The sequence below is a fragment of the Mixophyes fleayi genome, chromosome 9 (assembly GCF_038048845.1).
Source record: "Mixophyes fleayi isolate aMixFle1 chromosome 9, aMixFle1.hap1, whole genome shotgun sequence".
Taxonomy (NCBI): Eukaryota; Metazoa; Chordata; class Amphibia; order Anura; family Limnodynastidae; genus Mixophyes; species Mixophyes fleayi.
Genome location: NC_134410.1, coordinates 121,308,939 through 121,325,134, shown reverse-complemented (window position 1 = coordinate 121,325,134; position 16,196 = coordinate 121,308,939). Strand labels below are relative to the sequence as shown.

At 43.8% G+C, this 16,196-nt stretch overlaps 1 protein-coding gene across 1 annotated transcript; it reads left to right on the top strand.

Annotated features, from left to right (window-relative positions):
* Nucleotides 1–2,698: 2,698 nt before the first annotated feature.
* LOC142101706 (POU domain, class 5, transcription factor 1.2-like) lies at nucleotides 2,699–10,248 on the top strand. The gene is made up of 5 exons (XM_075186091.1): nucleotides 2,699–3,649; nucleotides 5,111–5,222; nucleotides 5,315–5,445; nucleotides 5,907–6,071; nucleotides 6,779–10,248. Exons 1-5 carry the CDS (start codon nucleotides 2,969–2,971, stop codon nucleotides 7,046–7,048), a joined length of 1,359 nt encoding a protein of 452 aa, XP_075042192.1. The 5' UTR covers nucleotides 2,699–2,968; the 3' UTR covers nucleotides 7,049–10,248.
* The last annotated feature ends 5,948 nt before the right edge of the window (nucleotides 10,249–16,196 follow it).

Below are 16,196 nucleotides of genomic sequence, written 5' to 3'. Positions count from 1 at the left end.
ATTCCGGAAGAGTAGGCAACTATGAACTATATCCACATGGACGTAACTTAACACTGCAGCTCTGAAGTCACAGCCAATAACAGAAAAGACACCACATGGTGATAATTCCTGGTCATTCATGCCCCCAAACGTCATAGACCGCAGTGTTAGCAGGGATAAATTACTCCACCATTCTTTTGTTTATCGGTGTATCTTTGGGTGCAATGTACAGTACATAGCGGCCACAGTACAATGTTGGCTATACAACACGGTGGCACAGTGGTTAGCATCACTGCCTGATAGATTGATTCTGACCAGGACCCTATCTGTGTGGAGTTTGCATGTTCTCCCCGTGTTTGTGTGAATTTCCTCCCACACTCCAAAAACATACCGATGGGTTAATGGTATTTCTGGCAAAATTGACCCTAGTCTGTGTCTGCGGTAAGGAGATTAGATTGCAAGCTCCAATGTACCAGGGACTGTTCTTTGTACAATGCTGTGTAATCTGATTGGTGCTATATACATAAATAATAATAATACAGTTTTTATACATAATATTTACAAAGTGAAAGAAGCATTTGAACTCACTATCGGATACACTATGTTGAACCATTAGCTGACCAGTATAAACATAATATTTTTACAAGAGGACGCAAGAGATGGGATTACACAGTATTCTCAATTCCTACAGACCATGGCATACAGAGGTTTACCAGTGGTAACCTGATTAAGACCACTTATCAGGTCTCAATAAGGTTAGTTGACCTCTATTAGCAAAGAAAACCTTGAATTAATCTATTTATCCACCTCTTGGCCACAGCAGAGTTAAAGACAGCAAGGATCTCAGTCTTTTCCTTATACCAATAGCACCAAACTTTACAAAGCCAATTATCCAGCTCTTATCTCCTTCAATAGATGAGTAAAGTAAATAGGAGCCCATAGGGGGGACCCTTCCCAAGATTGACCCCCTGTTTGCTGTTATCAGTCCATAACAAGATTTCCCTTGTCTGGATCCAGCCAATCTTTGGCAGACCAAGCCTCTTAACCCCTCGATGGCCAAGTGTGATGCCATTAACTAAGGTAAGGGGACGATTCACCAAAAATGGAATTATGACCAGCGCGGTGCGCTCGGTGCTGTACGTCCTGGCTGTAATAAATCACAGCAGAAGAGACAGATACTACCACATGCAGGAAGCTTAACATCCCAAACCTCTTTATATAGTGGGTATGTTATATGTTCATCTGTGAATACATGCCATGGTACCTTATATCGATATTTCTCATATCGTACAGCAATATCATATCTATACCATAGAATTATTTTATAGTCATTCAGTCATTCTATGTGTTACCTATCTAATACAGGCTACACTCAGCATTACCTATGTATCTCTCTCTATCTATCTATATATATATATATATATATATATATATATATATATATATATATATATACATACAAATCATATTATCTATTTATCTATCTCATATCTATCAATCTATTATCTATCTATCTCATATCTATCTACGTATCTATCAACCTCATTACTATCGATCTATTGTCTCATATCTAGCTATATAAATTATTTTATCTACCTATCTCATATCTATCTATCTATCTCATATCTATCTAATATCTATCTATCTATCAATCTACCTATCTATCTATCCCATATCTATCTACCTATCTATCTATATATCCATCTATACATATTCTCATAGCTATATATATATATATATATATATATATATATATATATATATATATATATATAGCTTATCTATCGATCTATCTCTCTCTCTAATCAATCTATCTTCCTATCTGACTCTTCACCTAGCTCTATACTCTATCTATACTCTATACTCAGTCTATACTCTCTATCTATATACTATACTCTATGGTATAGACTTGCAGGGTTTCCCAAACCCAGTCCTCAGGGACCACTAACAGTGCAGGTTGTCTATTAGTCCTTGCTGGAGCACAGGTGTATTCATTACTGACTGACACATTGTAACAGATCCACAGATGGTCCTAATTATGTCACATGTGATCCAGAAAACATGCACTGTTGGGGAGCCCTGGATAAAGTATACTCTATACTCTACTTGTCCGGCTGTCAGTCCACAATGTATCACTGCCTGTGTTATGTGTTGCATAATGACAATGTTCCTGACATTAACACATAGCTGTGAAGCTTAGTCCCGGTATGACAGACACAGGTCACATATCCCTGTGTGATTATACCCACTAAATGGGTTTATTACTTCTAATGTTTTGGAAATGGGCTGGATTGATTACTTGGTATTGGGACATAGTCTGTAAAAAAAAAGTGACCTGCTGAATATTCATATACCTCTGTGGAGCTTGTATTCCTATGTATATAGAAAATCATGTACAGTTCAGACTACTTACACTGGATGTTTGTGCATTTGTAAATGTAATCACCTGTTTACACACTGGCTGAATGCTCTGGACAACGTGGTAGAAATATAACCCCCCCATAAATGTATAAAGATAATATTCTTCTTATATTACATTTCTATTTCCAGGTTCCTATTCCTACTTGGCTTCTATTCATTGCTATTGAAGGGGAGTCATTTGTTTTAAGTGGACCAATCACCTAAGAGGTCAATTACCATAGCCAAGGGGAGGAGGGTACTTAGCCTTAGACTAGTGTAGGAGACCCCATCACGCAGAATTAGATAATTGCCGGCAAAGCTTGAGTACACACCTACGGATCTCCACCCTCCTACTAGAGGTCTACTGAGGACTTGACTACTTTTCCTGCAGGAACCAAGAACTTTATGGACTATCTCCTAGTAGAACATCCACATAGATCTTCTCCAGGGAAGAAATAATTAGCAAATCTGTACTTTTCTTCCACTACAAGGATTTAAAGAAGATGGTGAGAAGTTTTCAGAGTTCCTAAACTAAATCCGAACCCACCGAGACGTGAGCACAGCATTGGGAGCAAGGATCCACCTCGCCATGTACAACCAGCAGAGCTTCCAACACTTTGCCCATAGCCCGGGACTGATGCAAGATGCCAACTGCCAGTACAACATGAGTGGGTATGGTGGCATGGGCCACCCCCACCATCCCCAGGCCTTCTTCCCCTTCTCCGCAGTCAAGTCGGACTATGGAGACCTAGGGGTACAGGCTGTGGGGGACTGCTCGGCCCAGGTCATGCATTGGAACCACCTGGCTCAGTTGGACCCCACCAACCAGATGGGCCTCCATGGAGAGCTACAAGGGAGAGAGCCCATGGCCAACCCGGGGGCCAGCAAGAGGACCGTGAAGAGGGAGAGAGACCATGAAGTGGATATTAAAGTGGAACCTCCACCAGCCAGGTGTAACCCGCTGTTACCCAACGCGCCCGGCGCACCTTACTATGTTCAGACGTGGGATGCCGCCACCGTCTGGACAACTGCGCCAAACGCAGTCAATACGTCTACCGCCAAGCCTCAGGCCAGCGTCAAGCCGCAACCCGTGGCCGCGGTGCAACCCTACCCGGCTGAGCAAAGCCCCAATGCAGAGAGTGGAATATGCAGCATTGAAAACAGCCGCTGTAATAGCGCAAACGGTACCGGTTCCCCCGTCAACGCTGTCACAGTCACACCCAAGAGAGTTTCCAGTGTCAGTGAGGGCATCGGCAGCGATAGTGATGAGGTAAGTCCTGCTGCAAGTGTTTGTTTTTTTTTTTTTTTATTTGTGTGTGTGTGTGTATATATATATATATATATATATATATATATATATATATATATTTTTTTTTTTTTTTCCCCCATAATTGGCTCTTGTAGGCCCTAACCTCAAGTGATGCTTTGTAGATAGTCTTATCTATCGCCCTGGATTCACTCTGCTAGACCCACGATGTTAGTATTGTGTAAAGTTACAATAAAATGGAAAACTGTGGAGACATTGTATAGATGTGTCAGTATATTGTACTAGCTATTGATCTTGTTATATTGAGGTGCAACAAACTTGTACTGAGCACCTGATGTTGTTATATTGAGGTGTCTCCATCTTGTACTAAGCACCTGATGTTGTTCTATTGAGGTGCCCCCATCTTGTACTGAGCACCTGATGTTATATTGAGGTGTCCATCTTGTACTGAGCACCTGATCTGGTTACATTGAGTTGTCTCCATCTTGTCATGAGCTCTTTATCTTGTTATATTGAGTGGACTCTCCATTGGGTCTTGCTAATATGAAATGATGTAATCTGTGTACTGAGCTTATTTTGAGGTGACTCCATCTTGTAGCTCCATGTTATGACTCTCTACGGGGCCTCATAGACTCATCTATTTATGAAAAGATAGTTATACTTATGCCATGCAGTAGTCATTTAGTATTACATAGTAGAGTTCTACTTGGTTGTTCTTTGTTTCATTGATAAGTTGCCTATATTTCTTTTCCCACCACAGACCAGATAAGTGATATATAGGTAGGTTAGGGGATGAATTATGTTTGATATATTACCACTTCACCATTGCTGCTCCTTCAAATGATGTGTTTTGTGATCACTCTTTAACCCTTTACAAGAATAACTTTATTTGTTTCCCGACTGCGCACACAATGGGCCATTTATAGAGAACGAATGTGCAGACTGTTTTGCAGGTGTTCCCAAAGTCATTAGTTCCTGAGCACTTTGCATTCTCAGCTCAGGGCATAACCTACGTAAACATTGGACAGCAAGATCTGGTAATATCTGTGTTGTCAGCATTACCAAGAGTCTTCAGACACAGCCTGTAGGGTTATAGCAAGAAATATTGTGTGGTAAATGCTAAAACTAATGTGAGTTGCAGAAATCCATTAAAATGAGATATATACAGTATCAGTTTAGATTATGCAGCAAATGTACATTATTAGTTCAGAATAATTTGGACGAGATTATCAACCCTTTGGAATAAGTTATTTTCCATTCAACGCCTAAGCATAAGAAAAATGAGATGATATGGTCCCCACAAGGTAGTTATAAGCAGTGTCCTTACCCTCATCTACTGAATTTGATCTTTAGGTCCAATGTTTGGTCTATTTTAGTATTGTTTTCTTACCTATTCATAGATTTAATATAATTGTTCAGCATTTTGTTAATTTATGTTGGTAAATTTTGTCTTTCTTGATGTAGGAAATCCCGACATCTGCTGAGATGGAACAATTTGCTAAAGATCTAAAGCACAAGCGAATCACCCTGGGATACACCCAAGCTGACGTTGGATATGCCCTGGGTGTGCTTTTCGGTAAGGTCACATACGTATTGGCTTTTGGAAGACCCGTTGGTGGACCATTGGTTGGAATCTCGTGGATCTGAAATCTTTCTTTTCTCCTAAAGGAAAAACCTTCAGTCAGACGACCATCTGCCGCTTTGAGTCCTTGCAGCTCAGTTTTAAAAATATGTGCAAGCTGAAGCCTCTACTAAGGAGCTGGTTGCACGAGGTGGAGACCAACGATAATTTGCAGGAGGTGAGTAGACATCATGAATGGATGGACCTCTTGTGTCCGCCACTTCTCTGTATAGGCTTCAGAAAGTCTTTAGGTCCTGGTATTAGCAGTCGTAGTGCTAGAACTCCATGGGGTATATTTACTAAACTGCGGGTTTGAAAAAGTGGAGATGTTGCCTATAGCAACCAATCAGATCCTAGCTTTCATTTAGCTAGTGCACTGTACAGAATGACAGCTAGTATCTGATTGGTTGCTACAGGCAACATCTGCACTTTATCAAACCCGCAGTTCAGTAAATATACGGTTGGATATCAGGAACTCCTCACATCAGGATCACTGGGTGCGTTTCTGCTTAATGATAGTGTTCACGAAAGGAGATCTTGAAAACCTGCACTGTTTGTGACATGTTTCATTCTGAACTGCTAAATAGTTGGAGTTATGAAGTGTTATAATAAATTACTCTGTTATGTTTAATGCAAAAGATTATCAGCCGTGGACATGTGGTACCCCAAGCCCAGAAGAGAAAGCACCGAACCAGTATCGAGAACAATGTGAAGCGCCGTCTTGAAAATTACTTCATGCATTGTTCAAAGCCAGGAGCGCAGGAAATCTCCCAGATTGCCAGAGAGCTGAACATGGATAAGGACGTAAGTAAATTTGATTACTCTGTTAACGTGATTGCCTAACTTACACAGATAAATGGATTTTAACACGGCATCTCAACTCTGTGCTTCTAACGTGGTGAACCAAACTCAGCCAACTTACCCACCGGCCATGCTGGTTCCCAAAGCATCAACCAAGCTAAATTGGCTGGAAGGAATGAAATCAACTGAATTGGTTCCCCCTAGCCAATATTTACTGAACTGCGCGTTTGAAAAAGTGGAGCTGTTGCCTATAGCAACCAATCAGATTCTAGCTGTCATTTATTTAGTAAATTCTACAAAATGATATCCAGAATCTGACTGGCTGCTATAGGCAACATCTCCACTTTTCAAACCTGCCGTAAACTTGCAGCTTGATACATTTACTCCTCCTGGAGTAAATAGCATGTGTAGTAAGTAGCAAAGTTGTTTTCGAACTGAACTGAACTGACACATGTCAGCATCCTTATATAAATCCGTATGACCGCAACATTCATATACTTTAACGAAATTCTCCAGCTCACTAGTGGATGGTTTAGAAACAAGATGTCCCTTTTTAATGCCCAATATTTTAATTTTCAAGCTTTCCTCTCCTTTAGCACTAGAATTACTTGTGAATCCAGTCATTTCACCCAAGTTGACCAAAGTGACGTATTTGATTTGTCGCCATAATGATTTGCCTCTTCTAATTGTTTGTGCCAATTTGCCAACAGGTGGTCCGAGTTTGGTTCTGCAACCGCAGACAGAAGGGCAAACGTCAGGTGCATCCCTACCTCCGGGAAAATGGCGGCGAAGCCTACGACATTGTACAGTCCCTGTCACCTCCTAATACAGGGCACTTCCCCCTGCAGCAAGGGATGCCCTCCCAAGGTTTTGCCCCACCCCCTTTAGGTACAAACCCCGCACTTTACATGTCGGCATTCCACAAAGGTGAAGTGTTCCCCCAGGCCATGGGGATGCCCATGGTGCCCCACAATGTTTAACCCTTTCCTCCCTGTTCATTTCCTACATTCTAGCTCTAGAATTCAGTCTTTTGTCTCTATCTTCCCAAGTATAGGGGCAGAGTTAGGGAATGGGCGAAGAGATTTCATTGCTGGTGAAACCAGAGTTTTGATCATATTCTTAACTCTCCATCATGCGTTTCATGATTCCGAGAAAAAATAGCAAAACAAAAAATGTTAAAATGAGAAAGTTTGAAGTTTTAATCTGCATGGATAACAGTTACTAGCTTTTATAGTTTTAGTCATTATAATTATAACATACATCTAAAATGATTCCTAAATGACTACCTTTAGTGCATTACTTACTACGCTACCAGGGTCCCATCACACGCCGCCTTGCATTATTAAAGAGCTACAAGAATAATTTTGGTCCATGCTATGAGGCCCATTTAGAGGTAGTTGCAAATCTGGCTCAGGCTGCAGAATTTGCAGTTGAGCAAACCATGTTGTGCTGCATGGGATGCAAATACAAAATACCAGGCTACAACTCTTAATCGGGTTGTGCATTTTACATCCTTTTGCCCCCTGCTGCACAAAATGGTTTCTCCCTGGACTAATTTCACACCCAGTATCTTCATTTGCTCCTAACTCTAAATCCATCCCTGTGTCTTTTTCAAAGCAGAGATCTTCCTGGGCCGGCACTAGCTTTAGGAAAACTTTGGCGCCCCCTTGTGGAGCTCCGGACACTGACGCGGAGGAGCAGTGGCTGCTCCTCCTCCGTGTTTGTGATAGGCTGAGAGTGTGGCGCAGAGAAGCCTCAGTCTAAGGAGCATATGGTGCTGTCTCCAAATCCTGTTTGCTAAGGTAAGAACTTGAAGCGGCATGGTTTGAGCCACCACCTAGGGGGCCCCACGCTGGCCATGGATCTGCATAGTGCTGTCCTTTAATACAGGTATGGGATCTATCATCCGGAATACTTTTGCCACAATTTGGAGCACAATTATACTGTTTAGCAGTGCTCCTCTTAGTGACTGCTGGAGGGGACATTTGGTGATCATGACATTATCACCAAGCAGCAGCAGTTAAGTACTTTTTTTTTTTTTTTTTCCCTTTCCAATTTTCAGTACTTTATATCATGCATTTTTCGGCTAAACCATCCAATCCCATACCTGTATATTTCAACTTCTATTTTAATTTCATATCCACCTGCTTCAACCGAGAGCCCTATTCATGTTCTGTAAAGTGTATTGAGAGTAGATCTGTTGCACTGGATAGCAATAAGTAAAGGGGGATTGTATTCATGCATATAATAGTAATAGGAACTTGCTGTTTGCATCAAAATCAGACTTTATTTAGCAACCAGTGCACAGGGAAAATGAACGATTGCCGACAGTATCCACCCAGACTCTAGCTGTTGATTTTCTTGAGCAATTTCGGAATCTTAAAAGTAACATCTGATGGGTTGCTATGGGTTATAATTCATTTTTTCCTGTGCACTACGTTTACTAAATGCAATTCTTTCCTTATTTAATTATTGTAATTATGGTTGTGTACCTATAAATTCCAATATATCAGGTTGGTGATGGACAATTTTATAACACTTGTTAGCTTGAATTAAATCTAATGACTGCAGGGGGCACTGAGGTATATTTTAACCGTGGCATAAGCCAGGCCTTATTTTGCCCTTGGCCTACTCTAATAGCCCCTTGCCCCCAACCCCCCCAGTAATACTCTGTCTGACTTATGTCTGCTCACAGGCGCCCCCTTCTGTTCAGTTAAAAGGCTCTCTACAAACACGATGATTTGCTTGTATCTTGTTGAACATCAACCTGTTTATATTTTAGTCATTCAGAACACAGTAGTGGCAGCCTTTTTATGGGCCAAGCCAACATTCCTGAGAACGCAGCTTATCATTTATCTAGGAAACATTACAGTACTTCGTGCCTCAGTGTGTCCTAGTGACCTGCTAAGCTGCCGTCCCATGAACATTGGCCCAGCCCACAAAATGGCCACCTCCACCGTGTGTGTACTTTAATTTGCTAATTGCCCAATCAGCCCTATATTGCTTTTCAATGACAGCCAAATACACAAAGGATTTAGTGGGTTATTCTGTAACATCTAATAATAACTCCTTGTCAACATGAGACTTGCCCAAGGCCCTCTTTTAGGTAAACAGAGTAACCCTCTAATCCTTTCACCGGTCAGCGGCTTACCCTAACCATACAGTTCCCATCTCTTCCCCAACATATATTATATCTACGTCTATCTATCTCTCTCTCTGCTGCTTTCCTTGCTCTTCTAGGTAGATTGGACTTTTAATTATTTAACTTGAAGTCTGCAGTTTTTTTTGTTTTATATTTAAACTGCCTTCTTGCCCAGCTGCAATGTCTCCAAGAGATTCTAATTTATGTCCCTGCGTCACTTTATTACTTGTTGCACTAAAGTGTTCATTTCAACTCCTCCATTATTCCGCGGCAGGCGACTGTGCCGCTGTGACGCCGCTCAGCGAGCTACCTGGATAAAGGGAGAGGTCCAGTGCTGCATTGTTGACACTTTTAAACAGTGTTGGATACGTTGGAAAATGCGTGGAGACTGGAGCAGCGGTAGCTTGAAAAAAGGTGCTGTAAACCCTAGCGATTATCTGTCATTTTTCCTAAAATTAAAGCCAACACCTCATTGACTACTAAGCGATACAGAACCTTTTTTGCTTAGATACCGGCGCGCCAGTCTTCATAAATAGCCCTTGATGTGTTCTCCCAGTCCTTGCCTCTTCAATGGTCATACTCCAAACTCCTGAGATGACGTCACATGCTCACGGTTCCTGTCAATATGCATATTAGGCCTGATTCATTAAGGGGAAAAAAATGAGTAACTTTGATCCTTGGCAAAACCATGTTGCATTGGAATTTAAATTTAAAATGTGAGGATAGATTTATAGTTGGGGTAGAGCATGTCCTAGATCAACTTTTAACGTTGGTGTAAAAATATTTGTGTCCTATATGACAGCCAGTATTTAACTTGGGTACAAAATAATAAACTAATTTGCACCCCCCCCCCCCCCTTGCATTGTAACATGGTTTTGTCCAGGAGAAAACGCTTTTTTTTTTTTTCTTTCCTTCCCTTAATGAATCGGGCCCATTGAGTGTTGTTAGTGGTGCATTTTAATGAGAAATTCACTAAAAACCCTGGGGTAGATTGACTAATGGGAAAATTACAGGTGTTGCCGATAGCAACCAATCGGATTAGAGCTATCATTTTCTAGAACGTACTAGATAAATGATAGCTGAAATCTGATTGGTTGCTATGGGCAACACCTCAACTTCCCTTTTTTTTTTTTTTTTTTTTTTTTTTTTTTTTTAGAAGTTTTAGCAAACCTACCCACATAGGATATAGATCTGTAGTCCGTCTTTGTTTGCCTTGGGTCACTAAAAGGCATCACTACCTACAACCAGTTTGCTCGCAGTTAATATTGCAACAGATGCGTTTTTGTTTTTTTGTTTTTTATTTGATATTGGTGTGTTCTATTCATCCAAATTCCTGTTGGTGTACCCAAAATTATATACTCTCCAGATTAAGAGCACACTTGTTGATTACATACCTGCATTCTGTCTAGTTTTAGTGGCCATGTATGATTTTACTGTTAAAGAAGTTTCAGTGCTGCCTCCATGCCGTTTCATATTTCGTGGGTCTTCAGGCCGTCAGCGGCTTGTGGACCCAGCCTCTAGTTGGTGAACCAATTTTGAAAAAGTATATACATGAAGTTTTTTGTGTGTTTGGGGATAAAGGGAGGGAGGGGGGAGGGATGAAGGAAGGTTACTAAGGAGTTAGTAATTTTAAAGGTGGGAGGGGGGGGGGGGGGGGTGGTCAACAGGGTTTTATAACGCACCCTGATTTTATATAGAAAAAAAAATGTCTTTCACTGTCACCTGTGATATTTTGATGTAATTGAATGAAATTCACCTGACAGATCAGTGTCGAACTGTTTACAGCAATTTGTACTCTGAAATAAAATACACAAAGACCATGTTTGTCTTGTCATTTCTTTTTGTTCACAATGTATCGGATTATGAAGGGAGACAAAGATGAACACACAATACACTGTGGCGCATTTGGTTGACTTTGAGGCTCCCCTGTATTCCTGGGGTACAACACAGAATCGCCCTACATTGTGGAGAGGGTAGATAATGGACTGAGATACAAGCTATCTATCAACACATCATTTCCTAGTTTTCTTCACTGCACAGCTAGGAACATGTGACTGGTCTACTGTTATGAACTACTTTATAAGAGGATGCCCGCTGCTAAATACTGTCGGGTATATAATATCTATACACACAAGCTCTAAATAGACTTTCGTAGACTGGTTTAGACTTTGGCGTAAACTTTGCCGGGTGCAAAATTTGCAGCCGAGCGAACCATGTTGCATTGTAAGGGGTGCAATTGCAATGGTTTTTTTTGCTTGCAGGGCAAATATATGGTGCACACAAATACTGGCCAGCTCATTTTTTACATTGCATATTAGTGTTGAGCTAGGCAACATCCCCCCTCAACTCTAAATCGGATTGTGCATTATACATCTCCCTGCTCACAGCGCAAAATGATTTTTCCAAGTGTAAACTTTTGCAAACTTTGTACTGGATTCGCAGCCCCAGAATCTGCCCTGTGCTTCAGGCAGTTACTGCTTCGCAGGTAAATTCCTGTCTCTGTCCTTACATGGTGCTGGTGTTAAGTCTTCCTTTATTATGTTAATATGGTGTTGCTGGCCCTTGCAATGAATCACTGGTGGAGTGTTTCTCTGATGTGTTAATGTCACCAGGAGGGCATTATTAGCATAGTATCCTAGAGAATATACTAGGAGTGGGCAACTCTTAGTGACATCAAACCCCCAGCAACACACACAGGGTGTTGTGTGAGTCCGATCCACAATCTGAAACAAAATACAAAAAAAGTAATTTGAAGGGGGTGAAGCTTAGCAGGAAGCCATGTTGCTTTTTGTAATTGTTTTAGAGGTGTAAGCACCTGGGTTATTTTACCTGTAGTTACCATTATTCTAAAATGTGCTACATCAAACTTGTCACATGTTGAACTATCTATGTAGACTTTGGTGCACTACAAAACCCATCATAGCAATCACTCACCTGGGTTATAATTGAAATTTATTGCGTTTTAAATAGTCCTTGATAAATATTAACTTATTGCAACTAACTGATGTTAGCCTATGTATACGCTCTTCCAAAAATATGTATTATCAGTAAGCTCTGATGTCATAACTTATAACCAGTGAGTTGTGTTGTCATCACTCCAGTGTTCATTAAGAAAACTTGTGTATTATAAGAAATAATGCACCCTCTACTGTAAATCATCAATTATTTATATATATATATATAGCGCCACTAATTACGCTAAATTGTTATGGATAGTAGAGAAGTCACCTGGTATTTTTGTTACTTTTCATACAGTCACCAAGGTCCTCTGTAGAGTCTAATGTACAGTAGAGAAAGTGTTACTATCATTTGCAGTAGGTAGTGTATTATCTCCTATATTAATGTCTAGCGCATAATAATAGGTAGAGGTATCATCATCATATATATATATATATATAGCGCCAGCAAATTCCGTAGCTCTTTACAATTGGGAACAAACAGTAATAAAACAATATTGGTTAATATATACAGAGAGGTAAGAGGGCCCTGCTTACAATCTATGAGAGTAAGCGGAATTGCACTTTGCATTTGGTTAACACGGCGGTTCCCAGGGGTGCCGCGATCGCCTAGAAAAGAAAATAGAAAAAACAAACAAAAAACAACTTACCCATCATCCAGCGCCGGATCCTCCGCCTCACTGACTGCCGGGGGCGTGACCTCATCATGTCCGGCAGTCTCAGTGAGCAGCAGCAGAGAAGACGTCAGGGAAGAAGGTAAGTGAAGGGGGGCGCTGAGAGACGCTGAAGGGGACAGAGACACTGAAGGAGGGGGATAGGGAGACACTAAAGGAGGGGGGACAGAGAGAGAGAGACACTGAAGGAGGAGGGCAGAGAGACACTAAAGGAGGGGGACCGAGAGACGCTGAAGGGGGGGTCAGAGTGAGATGGCAAAGAGGGGGACACAGGGTGTGAGATGGCGAAGAGGGAGTGATATGATAAAGGGGCACAATGTGATGGTGAAGGGGTCTAAATACATCTTACGTCATTTTGACCCAACTACTTAAAAAACGGGACTACCCAGTAATTATTTTTGCTTAGAGGTGCCTTGGAAAAATGATGGTGACCCTAAGGGTGCCTCGAGCTGAGAAAGTTTGGGAACCACTGGGTTAACATAAAAATTAAGGACAAATAAAGGGATTAGAATGTTCAGGGTGAAATCTCTATAACCTGGGACTGACCCTGGACATTAGAGGTAGGTGGCAGTTATGTACTCACCAAGGACAAGTATTTCATCTCTGGTAATTAGGATGAGGGAGTTCAGAGAATGTGATCACTGCTATGGTCCAAGTAAAACACAATGGTCCCAAGTCATTAAGGCATCATACCGAGCTCACCGTGCGTTTGTTTTAAGCTGCACGGAAATTAACTCTGCGTACTCCCGAAGTCAACAAGGAATGGATATGAGAATAAATGTGGTGATGACTACGGGTGCAGGGGCAAACGCAGGATTTGTAGAGGGGGGTTTCCACACTACGCCACCAGCGGGCGTGACTATAATTTAAGACAGTACTTGGCTGCTCTCCAACTCTTCCTATCCCCATAATATACATGGACAATGCTGCGTGCACTACTGTTAGGTGCACGCAGCTCTCCCTTTTCAAGCAGAGCTGTCTGAATCGGGGGCAGGGTCCAGCCACCTCAATTATACACTGCGCCAGTGTAACGCCCCCTGCGGGGAAAAGACAGGGACAGACGCAACAGAAAATAACTCACCTTGTAAACGATGGTCACCTCCAGTCCGCTTCCACTTTCCCAGCTGCGATCCTATCCCAGCAGATCCGCAGCCGCAGTCACCTCCAATCACGTCCCTCTGAGATAGAGACAGAGATTACGGCCGTGCCTACCAGGTAAGGGCTGTCCGAGACTACGGCAAAGGACAAGGACACGGTCAGTCCAAGCTCCTTGCCGCCTCCTCACTTTGTTCTTGCCAAGACGCGGGGGACTACAGGCACTGAAGGCCAAGACTAATCCGAGGACTAATCCCGCCTCAAGTGCCTCACACACCTGCCGGTGAGGGCCTAACCGAAAGGAGGAATCGAGCGTGATACTCACCGGGACACTCCCACTTCCGATCCGGTTCTCCTGCACCTTCCCGACTCCTGCGGATGACAAGACACACAGCCTCCCTCTACGCTCTCCGTGAACTAAGATGGCACCCACAAACTGGACTAACTACAACGGCGACCCGACCCTAACAACGTTCTAATGGTCGGCAACGCAACTAAGTCAAACACTAGGACTAACTAAATGTGGTGCACTAACGGAACTACTAGTTACACGCTACGGGGAACACCAGCCGGTGTTCACAGCCTAAACCGGAGGGCGGTTCCTAACCCCCTCACCCAGGTCTTACCAAGAAGCTGCCTTCTTGCTATGGAGTCACACACAGGCCCTAAGTACGGGTTCTTTAAGCCCGGCTGAGGCTCAGTAAAACAGCACACTAACCCGCGGGCCGACTGCCGCACGGAACAGCCGATCGAACTGAACCGCCCGACTGCCTGTACTCGGGTATCTCACACGTGTCCCTACGTCCGGAACCACAGGTCCACCTGCACGGAACCGGCCTTGAGGACCCTTGATCAGAACCACGGCCGCCCCTGGAACTGCCTCAAGGTGTGCTGTACTGCCACCAACTCACTCAGCCACCCCCTCTGGGTACCAGTGTGACCCCGGGGACCTAAGGGACAGGGAAACTACATGTGTTCTCCCCTGACTATGTGTATGCTGTTACTTACACTTGTCCCCCACACAGCACGGGTTAGCACAGGAAAACCACAGGAAACAAGAGCCTACCTTTAATGGGGGCCTGACGTCTTGCCCCTGGACACAGTTAGAAAGCACACCAAAATACTGTAATGTAAACTACACTCGCCACACAGACAGAATAAATACAGTCTACAGTACTTTGCCGCTACTTACCCGAACACACCGCTGCTAGCCAACCAGCAGGTTGCTACAGCACCACGGGAGCCTACGCTCGACCGTACCTCCTAACCACGTGTGCTCACCTCACACAGGACCGCGCCTACTCTCACGAGGCTCCTACGCCTCTACCTCTCACCACCAGGGCCTTATGCCCTACACACCATGGGTCTCTGCCCAGCTACACGCAGAGCCTTCTGCTCTGACTAATGGGCCTCAGCCCCCTCTCTAACTCAGGGCTCTGAGCCCACTTACTAGGGCCTTGTGCCCTACTACCTAGGGGTCCTAGCCCCTGCCTAAGGCCTGTGGCCTTCCTAACTAGCTGAGGGCCTTGTGCCCTTAATAGCAGATGGGCTACCAGCCCCTAACCAGGCCCTATGGCCTTCCTATGGCCTCTAGGCCACTAACTACCTAGGGCCTTGTGCCCTTGTACCTGGGGCTCAGAGTCCCCCTCTCTAACTAACAGGGGCTTGTCCCCTTCATATAGATACTAATGGCCTACTGGCCCACTACCACGTTGGGGCCTAGTGCCCAGGTCCCTGGGCCTTGTGCCCCTAATTTGCAGTGCCAACGGGCCTTGTGCCCGGCTGTGCCCACGGGCCTAGTGCCCGAATTCAACGTTGAGTATACTTACCTGCTCTGCGCAGGATACTCAACTTGACACGCCGTCTTCTGTTTCTTTCTTCTCCGGGTCTTCCAGACCCTCCAGCCGGCGGCGCCTCTTCTCCGCTTCGGCGCTGTTGAAAGCTGCTTGGCGGGGGCGCTCTCAGCCCTGACAAGGGCTCCCCGCCGACGATCTCCGCTCCGGTGCCTTGATAGAAGTCTTCTGGCGGCAGGGTAGCTCACGGCCCTTACAAGGGCCCCCTGCCGCCGCTGCCGCTGGTCTTCTGGCTCGACGTCGTGGAGAGACGTCCTCTCTCTTCTCCGCCGACGGACTTCTGGCAAAATGGCGCCACCCGGCGACTTATATAGTCGCCGGCGTGACGTCATCCGCCGGCGCGAGCGCTGATTGGCTCGCGTCGGCGCCAATCTTTTGAATGGCCGGGCGCGAGCCGCGATTGGCTC